The sequence below is a fragment of the Telmatherina bonti genome, assembly GCF_933228915.1.
Source record: "Telmatherina bonti genome assembly, chromosome: 22".
In the NCBI taxonomy this organism is placed as follows: domain Eukaryota; kingdom Metazoa; phylum Chordata; class Actinopteri; order Atheriniformes; family Telmatherinidae; genus Telmatherina; species Telmatherina bonti.
The window spans coordinates 22,953,169-22,964,977 of record NC_136631.1 but is presented as its reverse complement, the minus strand read 5'-3'; the positions used below and the strand labels follow the sequence as shown (position 1 = coordinate 22,964,977).

At 35.5% G+C, this 11,809-nt stretch overlaps 1 protein-coding gene across 1 annotated transcript; it reads right to left on the bottom strand.

Moving 5' to 3' along the window:
* Positions 1-1,776: 1,776 nt before the first annotated feature.
* pls1 (plastin 1 (I isoform)) lies at positions 1,777-9,039 on the bottom strand (the record flags this gene model as incomplete). Its single annotated transcript, XM_079261636.1, has 15 exons — positions 1,777-1,915; positions 2,001-2,134; positions 2,205-2,328; positions 2,493-2,626; positions 2,737-2,851; positions 3,053-3,131; positions 3,401-3,599; positions 3,682-3,777; positions 3,861-4,003; positions 5,007-5,172; positions 6,106-6,187; positions 6,569-6,701; positions 7,042-7,171; positions 7,248-7,408; positions 8,970-9,039. The coding sequence occupies 15 exons, from the start codon at positions 9,037-9,039 to the stop codon at positions 1,777-1,779; spliced, it is 1,905 nt and encodes a 634-aa protein (XP_079117762.1).
* Positions 9,040-11,809: the final 2,770 nt, after the last annotated feature.

Below are 11,809 nucleotides of genomic sequence, written 5' to 3'. Positions count from 1 at the left end.
AAATTAAAGACAGATTTTACCTGCTTAAGGGACCGGTAAAGCCGGGGGGGGGGAGAACAAAAACAGTCCAGAAAAAGTATTGGGAAAGTCCCAGTTGAACCCACAATAACTTCTTTGCAATTCACATCTCCTCGGTTTCCTCATTGTAATATTCATGAACAAGCAGAGAGCCGTAAAACGCAACCAAGATTTCTTCTGCAACAACATTTCTACGTCTTTGCAGATTGCTGGAGGGCTGATGGGAAAATGCTTCTATAGGTTGAAACAAAACTGAACTTTACACTATTTTGTATTAACATTTGTCTTTGAAAGAAACTTATCCTAATGTGAAAAATGATGGTGTTATTTTGGCCTGCAGTGCTACAACAGGACCAGGATGAGAAAAAAAAAACCAATGAACCTGAACTGTCCCAGGAAATCTGTCTGAATGTCAGATTAAAATCAACATCCCAAGAATGCAGTTTTATTCATAAAGGATTTTTCTTAAATAAATAATAATCATAATCATTGTCATTATCATAATGATTATTCTTATAATACCTTTGTGACTTACAATAATAAAAAGATAAAGTGAATTCCTGAACTGAGTCAAAGTACTGAATTTATGCTACAGAATTTTATGTTAGGGCCTGAAGCTTTGGGTAAAAAGTTATTATAGTTTAACTAAATATGCAAATTGAGAATGACATGACTGATCTTCCACATTACCCCTCTATTGCAAGTTAAACAGGTTGGCTACGAAGGCAAAGTAGAGTTTGCTGTTTCCAGTTGCTATGACGTTATGATCGAAGAATAACTACATCTTTCATTAGGACAATAGAAATATTAAAGTCTTTGTCAAAAGTTATTTTAATTTTCTTTTTATCCTCAAGGTTTTAGAGCCGTTTAGTGTCTGTTTTAAAGACAATTTGGATAGATAACTATTTAGGAGTTAAGACTTCTGATGTCATATGTGCATCTACTTAGCAATTATTTAACGTCACATTGCTCATTTAAACTTTTGAATAAAAATTCAAGGAGACTGTTATGATTAAATTTAGTTCATGTGGAAGTTTCTCATTGTTACAGACAAGTAGACAGGTGGAAAAAAATTGTGTCACTGTTTCTGGCAGCAGGACAGAAAAATAGAAAGGAACATCTTTTTGTGACAAAGTTTACATTAAGATGTTTAGATTAGCAAAAACAATATAAGTCACATTTAGACTGCGACAAATTTAGCCAATCATGGACAACTTTCACTGCACTTTAAGTCAAAATTTTTTTTAAACATAAAGTGTTGAACATGAATTTAAGACGGTCATGTCCTGTGTTAACTTGAGCTGCTTTCTTAATTTTAAAGGATCATGATTGAAGAATCATAACATATTTCTTTAGGACAGCACAATACAAAATAATTGGTCTTTTCAGAGACAACACACACATAGTTGTTTAGGCATTTATTGGATTTATTTAAATAATTAAATAGTGATTTTCAAAGCACAACATTCATAAACATTAGAAGAGGACATGTCTGTATGATTCAGTTTTTTACCTCTGTTTCATCTCTACATATTGCAGAGAAAGTAAATAGTGCAGAATAGTAATGTCCCGTTATATATAATGTCGATAAATTTTAGGTTTGATGAAATCATAGACAAACAAATGCAAAGGCTTTGCTGATGAAAAAAGATTTACAGCTTTAGCTAAAGTCTATGGTTAGACATATAAAGAATGGCAGATTGTTTTGTTCTGTAAGGATACAGGTCTAAGAAAAAGTTGTTTTCTGTCGTATTTTCTTCAGTAGTTGGTCTTTTTCAAGCCATATCCCATGAGGGAAGCAAAAACTGTCAGCACCATCTTCGGATTTACCTCCACAAGATCATCAGGCAGAGCATAAACGCGAGCGCCAATCTTTCGGGCCAGTGAGATTGCATACCTGAGAGGGAAACAGGAAGAGAAATAAGCCAAGCACTAGCAGAAGAATAAATGTAAAGAATTGGAAAATAATTTTAATGTTTTACTTGGCATTGTTGAGTTTATCCTCATTCATCATCCTTCCTCTCTCTACTTTCTTCACCATTTCCCACTTGACAGTTCCAGGAGCGATGATGTCAATCAGTTCAATCACTGGGAGACTGGTGCTGATCTCTTTGTCCTACTCAGAACATGCAAAAGCATTAAACTCACATACAGCCTCTAGTTTCCAGAAGTTATTGCTCGCACACCTTGAAACTGCTAATCTGTATGCCCTTTCGTTTCTGGCTCAGGGTGCTGTTGACCCAGTCCAGGATGATCTGATCTCTGATCTTCTCTCCGTCACCCAGATCTGACAAAACCATAATTGTGTATCTGAAGGAAAACAAGAAGGATGTACAACAAAGACTGCAAGAATGGTTGTGTGGTTCATTCATTCATTCATTCATTCATTCATGCAGGGCCATAATACATCTTATCTTCCTTAATTAAAATACTTCAGTCAGTGCCATATTCACAGCTCTGGGTAGCACATGTACCTCCTCATCAGCTGCCAGACAAGTGCCAGGGTATGCACTGGACTTCCTTCGTTTAAGTTTTCTCCTCCCACTCCAACAAGGGAGAACTGAGCCACATCCCTGCTCAGCCTTACAGCGTAGTTACAGTTTTCCAGCTAATTTTTATGTATGAAAAACAGAAAATAAAAGCTACAGTCATTTTATTTCTTAATTACATGCCTTGTTGCTGTTGTTTTGTTTTTTTTAATGTGTTTGCATGGTGCACCTTCTTCATATTTCCACCCAGAGAAGGGTATGGTGGGTTGTTGACTTTCTTCCAGAGCACAGGCACTTTTACTCTTTCGAGAAGCTGCAAAATCACCAAGCCATCACGCAGATCACTGCAAATGACAAAGGCATTTTTAAATGGAGAAAGACTTCAAGCATTTTAAAACTACAGAGGCAATGAGGGGAACAATGGTGAAGGTAAATCATTTGCCAAAATACAACACCATATAAAGTAGTTTTATAGTAGCAATTTTAAGTATATTTTCTGTTCACGTGATAAGAATAATCATTCTTATGTCTATCTGATGACATACCGGTAAAGGTGATTTACATAAGGAGAGACACCCAGAGAGTTCATCCAGTTGCGAAATATTTTTTCTTCTTTGGTTTCCTCTGACAAGACATAAATGCATCATAAATGTTATCGCATTGTCCTCCAGCTGAATAATAACAGCTGATTATAGCTGATTTCAGCTGTAGTGTACAGTATGAACATCTGAACCAATCTGCCACACCTTGACACAGAAATTTTGTATTTCATTTTTCTTGTCTGTGATTTATAAAGCTAGAATTACATCCCTTCTCTTTTAAATGTTGGTGAATTTGTATGAGAACACTTGCTCTTCAGTAATTTGTGGAGTGAATCACATCTTTTTGCTCACCCTTTATCTGTGTCTCCTCAAAGTTTCCATTCATATTAGCTCTCTGCAGACCAGGATGCATATTGAATAGGTTGGCTACGAAGGCAAAGTTGAGTTTGCTGTTTCCAGTTGTGACGTCATTGGGAGAAACAAATTGCCTGCAGTCCAGCTTGGCTGCCTGCTGCAGCATCAACTCCGCCCTTCTCACCAAATTCCTCTCCTTTATATACACAAAGACACACAGTGATGCACTGACTTAAATTTCTGTTTATGCTGTAAGTTTAAAAACCAAAATGACTTACACTGAGGCCACTCATGTCAATTTTGACACGCGATCTGAATTCTTGCATCTCGTTGGAAGCGATTTGATCCAACAGGTAGAAGTATGCTTGCGAGTCCTTCAACAAAACAGTACAGGAAAAGGTTGTAATAAATGTTGTAGGTTATTTTTGTGAATGCACATGTGTGTTTTGCATTGCACCTTGATATCATCACTGAAGTTGCTGATTGTTTGCACCCCTGCATTGCGCAGATGAAAGTTAACCCAACGGAGCAGCAGCTCTTCAGGGGAGAGATCCATCAGATGTTCCAGCTGTTCTCCATCTATAAGAAGGTTCATCACACCTGGAAGTCAAAAGAGCTTCAGTCAGATCAGGCTGGATAAAAACATGTTAAACAGCTCTGTAGGGGCAACTATAATATATATTTATTTATCCTAGCAATTTTATTGAAATATTTAGTTGTTATTTAAGCACAAATGTACACTCCTACAGTTCATGACTGACTTTGACAATAAGGGGTTATTTTTTTAAACAATTAAATTAACAACCAAATATTTCTTTTCTAGATGGTGGAACAAAACAAGTAATATGATTAAATAAACAGTTTGATACAGTTTTCTATCTGTCTTGATATTTCAAAGGCTAAATAATTACATCTGCTAAGGATCTTTTGCCTGTCTGCTCATTAGCAAATTCATGCAAAAACTTTGTGTGACTTTTTTCTGAGAATCAGTCTTGGTCTAAAGTAGAGTAAAGTAAAGTTTTGGGAATAATCTGGAAGGAACTGTGTGCACAGAAAGGTACTAAAGGAGTCTTCACAGTATGGGTGGAAAGGAGCTGCATGGCTGAGGTCGTGACTCTCTGGTTATTTAGAGTTGAGAAAATAATCATTAAACTGAGACATTGCAGAGGATGCAGTGCTACATTCAGGAGATTAATATATTTGCTTTTCAATTAAGAAAATCCCGATTATGAAAATGTCTTTTTAAAGACAACTGCTTCTGTGTTTGACTAGAGGCCAAGTTATGTAAGAGGTAAAACGGGAGATGAACGCTTCAAGTAATAAAGCACGAAACTGGCTTAGAGTGAAAGAATTGAAAATGAAAGTTGTAGAATTATTTTTTATTGTCACTACTTTGTGATAGAAAATAATTGCCTGCAGTCAGGGTTTGTTTAATTACTTTTCTGCCTCAGCAGTTGACAAAGCAATATACATGAATTCCTCTCCCTCAAGTTTTTTAGCAGGCAAGTTTGCTCTCCTTTTACAAATGATAGCATTAATATTAGGGTGATTAATAGTGTAACTATGAAGATAATGTTTCATGTGTGTTAGTGAGTGTGTTGACCTTCAGTCCTGCTAAGTTTTATATCAGCAAAGAGTCCGGCCTTGATAATCTGCCAAACCAGTCCGAGGACCAGATGAGGTTTTCCTGCCATCAGATCATGAGCATCAACGCTCACCACTCTGCAACCGATTGCTGATGCTGAGTTCAAAGCCAAGACCAGATTTTCCTACAAATGAACATGAAATTAGATCATTTTATTCTTTTTCTTTATCAAAGATCCTTGTCTAAAACAATGACTGTGGCTCGATTCACACTACTTAACAACCTAATTCTCAGAAAAAATGCATAAGGCAAAAAAAAAAAAGAAAAAAAGAAATAAGGCCAACTTGGAGGTCACAGATTTGTTTCTAACTGTGAATGAGAGTCATGCTCAGAATTACAGAAGATATGAAACAGAATAGTAATCGAATCATGCAGTAAAAAAGTTAATATATTACAGACTCAATGTAAAGACAACTTTATGGGTCACCAAGTCTACACTTTCATAATCTATTATGTCTTAGATGATAATTATAATACATACAATAGATTATTTGTAAAGCGAGTAAACAGGAATAATATATATATATATTTTTAAATTACATTTAAGTTTATTTCACAGTAGTCATAATTTCCAATTAAAAATTACTTAGGTAGTTTGGGAAAAATGACCTTTTTTCAGAGTTTCTGCTTAATAAAACATTGATCATTGATTGTTCAAAAGCTGGAAACTGTAGCCTGTTAGCTTAGCATAAACCCATGTTAGCTTAGCGTAAACACAGTAAGCAGGATGCTGAGTTTACCCGAACATCTAAAGATATCACATATAAGGCAACAATTTTGCCTATATTTATGATTACTTTAAGTCATTGCACCTAACAAAAAAAAAACAATTATTGGATTTTTGAAAGTTTAAAAGCTAAATGTTTTCCTTTCTCAAAGCTAAACTATGCTAACCAGCTGATGATGGCAGTATGAAGCTTCTCTGAAACTCTTGGAAACTTCCTCCAAATTTTGAAATTAGTTCTTCACATGCTTTTCTACCAGTAATCTTAGACAAAGTATTTGCAATGTATTAATGTTATAGATTTACTAAACTCATGTAAAATGGAGCACTCACTGTCATTTTGAAGGTGGTAATATTCCCTTTGTTGATGACTCGTTCATCTATTGTGTCAGGCTGAGACAGATTTATCATTTTGCTGAAAGAGAATAAAAGACATAATGGGGCAACATGAAGACATAAAATGACTGCTGGTTCATGTTACATTGCTTCTGTGAAGTGTGTCTTTTAAAAACTGCATCTAGCAGTGGAATTCCTATTATATGTTGAATGAAAGAAATCAAAGAGTACAAGTTGACTATAAAACCATAAAGAATCACACTGATCTTGTTATGTTGCAACATAACTCTTATAGACAGCCATTAAATTTTATGGGATGATAGATATGTCTCAACCCATTCCTTTTTCTCTTTAAAGTCAAAAGTGTCACATTTGAGTAGGCGCTCCTATATAATAATGAACATGTTACATTTTTTTCATCAATATGTTCATTTATATTTGCATAATACGCATATGATACCATAGTAGGATGCCATCACGGACAGACTTGAAGAGGCTGTCGTTGTCAGGGTTCAAGGGCAGCAAATGTCGGCAGTCTGGATCTTTCATCAAAGATTTGTTGATCCAGTTGGTGAAAGCCACTTTCTCACCATCTAGAAAACATGCAGATTAGGATCACTGACTCCAGATTGTACACAGGGATTTCATGTCTTTATCATGTATGACAATACAGCAGAAATATTATGAGTTATGAAATGGATTAAGGCCTATTTAGTGAATAAAGAATAATTGATGTGGTCTAAGAAGAGAGTAGCTCCATGGATATTTTGTCATTCCTGTGGAAAAGGAGTCTTTGTGATATTCATTAAACACCTCCACAGGTTATCTGGACATTTCAAGGAGATAAAATATTACTTAAATAAAACAGAGCCAGAGTTATTACTAATACAAATATATTTGTGCACACACAAATAATATAATATTCTTTCACACCAGAGTATGAGTGTTGTGTTCCTTCGCTTGAGATTTCTGATGTGCCTCCAAAAGAGCGGACCCCCTCTCTCCTTGAAATGCTTTTCCTAAACGTCTCACTCAGCTTCTTACTCTTCAGCTCTTGGTAGATCTGATCACAAAAAGACTGTGTTATTCTAGATGTGGTTTAATGGGAAAGATATTTATATTACTGTGTGAAGACTCACAGAGACAAATTCCTCAAAGCTGATCTTCTCATCTTTGTTAGTATCTCCAGCAATGAAGGTCTCTGCAATCTCCCGCACTTGGTACCCAGGTAGGTGTAAGCTTACTTCTCTGAAGAGATCCTGAAGCTCAAAGTCACTTACAAAGCCACTGTTATCAATATCTGGACAACAATTTACATAAAAGAAAAGAAAAAAAACACACACACACACACACACACACACACACACACACACACACACACACACACACAAACACACAATGTAAAATTAGTTGCATTGCAAATATAGCTAAATATGGAAAGAACAAGCAAGTCTTTATTAGCAAGTCAAATAAAATCCATTAGTGTTGATAACAGAGAGAATAAAGACTCGATTTGGAGACAGATACTGAACTCACCTTCAAATTTTATTCTGTCAGAAGACTAATACCAGATTGCTTCTGCGTAACTTTACCTCAAAAACAGAGCAAACACTAAAAAAATGACAAGTGAAACCTTGAAGCTTCCAAGCATTTTATATAGTTCATCATGTAGTGGAAAACAAGCGATGTAAAAACATCAATAGATGTTTGCTTGTCATAGATCTGTGACAAAAACATTTAGCTTTTATTATAAATTGATGAAAAGTTTAAAAATGTGTGAGATTTCTTTCAAAAGAACTTATGTATTAACTAAACTTATATTCTCATAATAACTGGTTGTTGCTGTATGTAGGTTTTAATTGACGGAAGGACACTAAACTTTTTAAGTCAATATTGCTTGCTTATTTGTGGCATGTCCTGTTGTACCAATGTTGTAACAACTTTCTTTTACCTCTCGAAACTCAATATTTCCAATAATAAAAGCCAAATATAAAATGCCCAGCTGGTAACAACTTCTAAATGACAACATAACCGTACCATATGAGGCTTCAGCAACTATTTTAAACTAAATAGAAAAAATTTACATTTTATAAACATCATGCTGCGTTGAAAAAGACTGAAAACAATGAAAGCCATGGACATTTACGTCATTCTGAATGCTATAATGATGCTTTAATATTCCTTGGGCCCACTGCCCACCTTTTATCACCAGCACAAAATATCCCAACATAAAATCTTACAGATTGCTAATTATCTTTCTCCTTATACCAGCAAATGGTTTGATACTTTAGACCTAAACTGTTGTTTAAGATCACAATTAAGATTACATTTTGCCAGATAATTCTGTTTCAATTCATCAAAGTCAGTTTAGACTGAGGAAAATTACACGTAAATGAGTCATAACACATTGTTACATTTTCATTAAAACCATTTAGGGCCGGTTGAAATGTTCTATAAACCTGTTACTGGATTAATTTAATTGATAGTGACATTACTGTATTGAGTCATTTCCATGTTTTCCTCCCTGTATCACTGGAATCAGTCTTATAATAATGTTACACAAAATTTTAAACATGATTAAATAAAGGCCACTTTTTCTACCCATTACTATCATTATCATTTTCTAAGTCATAGACTTATGATTATCAAGCAATATCTTAAGACAGTCTTTTATTTTCACCTCTGAACACTCCTTACACACAAAGTACACACACTTAACACCCCAAGTAATAAAAATCACTCATATAAGAGTTGTACTTTATGGCCAGCAGTAAAAGTCTATCTTTGGTCAGAATTCCTATCAATAAACCTTTTGGTTCATGTAAGGGGTGCAAGTTCGAGTGTCTTGGAGTAAAACTTACCAATTTTGGCAAAGGCCTCCCTGAGATCTTCCAAGTCCTCTCTGGAAATCTGTGTCACGTAACTCTCCATTATAGCCTATATGCTCTGTGCACCTAAAACACAAACAGACATGCACTTAAACTTGTTTTGTTTTTATTAAATGGACCTAAAGTTTACAACAAGACAGAAATTGTTTAATTCCACGGCAGATGTGGAGACAACTGATTTCTAATTTGGTAAATGAGAAAAATCTAAGCAAAGAATTTGGAAACATAGTTGTACTGACTTCCATTGCAGGGATGTCTCTTTCATCTGCGGCAACTACGTGCACAATCACGTGCACACAAATGCAATTTAACTTAAAAATGTATCAGAATTTCTGGAGACATTTTCATGAAAAAAACCCCAAAAAAAACAAACTTGTTGAGCAACTTTTCTTGAGGAAACCACATCAAATACAAAGTAAGACTATGACAGGTACCTTCACACAAGGCTGCAGGAGTAAAGTCTTCCAGAGCTCTGCTGGGCTTTGCACCGCAGCAGAGAGAAATGTTGACAGCTGATTACCTTTCCAAGGAGGAGTGTCTCAGTGGAGACTCAAAGTGAACCTTTGGCCTGCCTGGACCTGGAACAGGCGTCGCCTGACAGTTAACATTTAACGCCTCAGCTGTGTCATCATGTTAGCATCCACTGAATGTGATTGAGGTCGTTAGTTTGAGGACAATTATTTGAAGTCAAAACACCTCTTTGTCTCACACTGAATCTGGGTGCAGAACAGTAAAAACAAAAAATGTTCGAATATGTTTAATATGCAACATATATTGATGGAAAAGGTCATTTTGGATCTCAGATGCCATAAGCCTTGTCAAAAATGTCAAGAACAAAGAAGACCAGTTTCTCGACCTTTTCTTTACATCAAACCTTTCAGCCATTTGATTAAAAAAAATAGCCTCTTTGCTGTTTTTTTTATATTTTGTCCTTATGTTCCTTTTGGGTTATCTTTGATAACTTCAAAACAAATTTAGCTGCAGAACTTTGTTTTTATTTTAATATGTTGCCATACTGTTTTAATAGTTGCAGTCAGGTCTTTCCATCCAATTGTCTATTAATTTAATCTAATCTTTAGAACTTTATTATTGTTGGAAAGTCTTAGCATTTGTGAACTAACTAAGTGTGACCAAACTCACTGAAACAGAGGTCACTGAAGACTGTGGAAGTCAGCATACTTACTCAGCAATTAAATAACAACACTACCTAGACTTATTGCTGACTAATGAATGAGCATCATTGGCTGTATTGATATTAAACTTTAAAAGGTAAAACAGTTACTAAAGCAAAAAAGGGGAAAATAACTTGTTTCACTGTATCGCTTCATTTGCTTTACATGTAAGCTTTTAAAGGGTCTATGCTCCCGTTTTTCATTTCTGACAAACATGTTTAAAACATGAGGTTGAGTTTGCTTTGACAATTATTTCACTGCCACACAATGGGCTGTAACCTGAAGCACGAGGTCAGCTTCATAACTTAAACTGCTTCAACTTTCAAGAGTATTACCCCTCTTTATCCATACAACTCTTTTGGATATATGCTTTATTCACTTATTTGTAAATACTAGGAGGATCGGCCACATTTCTCTGACATTTGACCTGTTTTGTCTCTGGGTAACTTTCTGGGTTAGTTTTCAGCATATCTGTTAATTGCACATATGCAATAAAGCTCAACTCATTCCAATGCACCATGAAATGGTAACAATAAAGACTAAAGTAAGGAGCTTACCTTGAGTTTCCGGCAGGCTGCAGGGCTAAGAGTCCAGAGCAAGGCCAGTCCAGTGTAGAAAATCAGCTTGTGAAGCTTTTGGAGTTTTAGGCCCGTTTTCTCTTTTTGCTTTCCAGCCCCTCCTTTTCAAGACATTTTGTTTGCATTAACCCTTTTCCATCTGTCTCTGTTTTTTCTTTTCCTAATGTCTCCACCTCATCTTTGTGTTTACCTGTTAACTTGTGAAGAAAAGGGTTACTTTTCCTTCTGCTAAAAACACACACAATATCATTGTCAACTCAATCCAATACACAAGTCTGACAAAAAAATTTCCTTCTAGACTTAAAAGAAACCTATTCTTTAAAAAGCCATGTCTTAATTTTAACTGACTGTACAAAGCTCAAGAACTCCATCTTTTCTGCGTCCCCTCAGGTCTTTTCTTCTTCTGACATCTGATCGGTTCAGTTTCACTCCAGGACTCTGAGGTGCTCTCCGGTTACTCTCTCTTCCTAATCACTGGTCTCAGACAAGCATGTCCCCTTGAGCTTGCACATACACAAACTATGGTTCAAACTGTGGGTCCTGACCCAGGATCAGTTCTTTGTCAGGTGTTAAGACTTCCTTATAAACACCCTGGATTATTCACTGAGGCTGAGAGCACGTGTGCAGAAATAGAGTGAATGCCACACAAAAGTACAAAACAATTGTCTTGTACACAAAGTGTGTTTTACAAATAAACTTGCTTTGCCTTTGCTCAAAAATGCACCAAGTGTGTAAATAGCTTGAATTTATGCAGAAGTTTGTTTTTTTTAATACAAGGGTTTCTGCTAATTCCACTGATTTGGGGAACACATTGTTTAAAAACACCTGCTGCACTTATTTCCTCTGCTATAATTACTTCTGCCTCTGACTCAGTTCTTGCTGTAAAGTGAAATTTAAAACACAAAAAGCAGAAGGAAAGGCAAGTTTATCTATATAGTACAATCCAACAATAGAGTGATTCAAAGTGTTTTACAGAGACAATAACACATCAGAAAATAAGAAGTATAATTTAAAATTAAAACAAGAAAGAAAGAGAAAAGAAAAAACATTAAATGAAAACTAT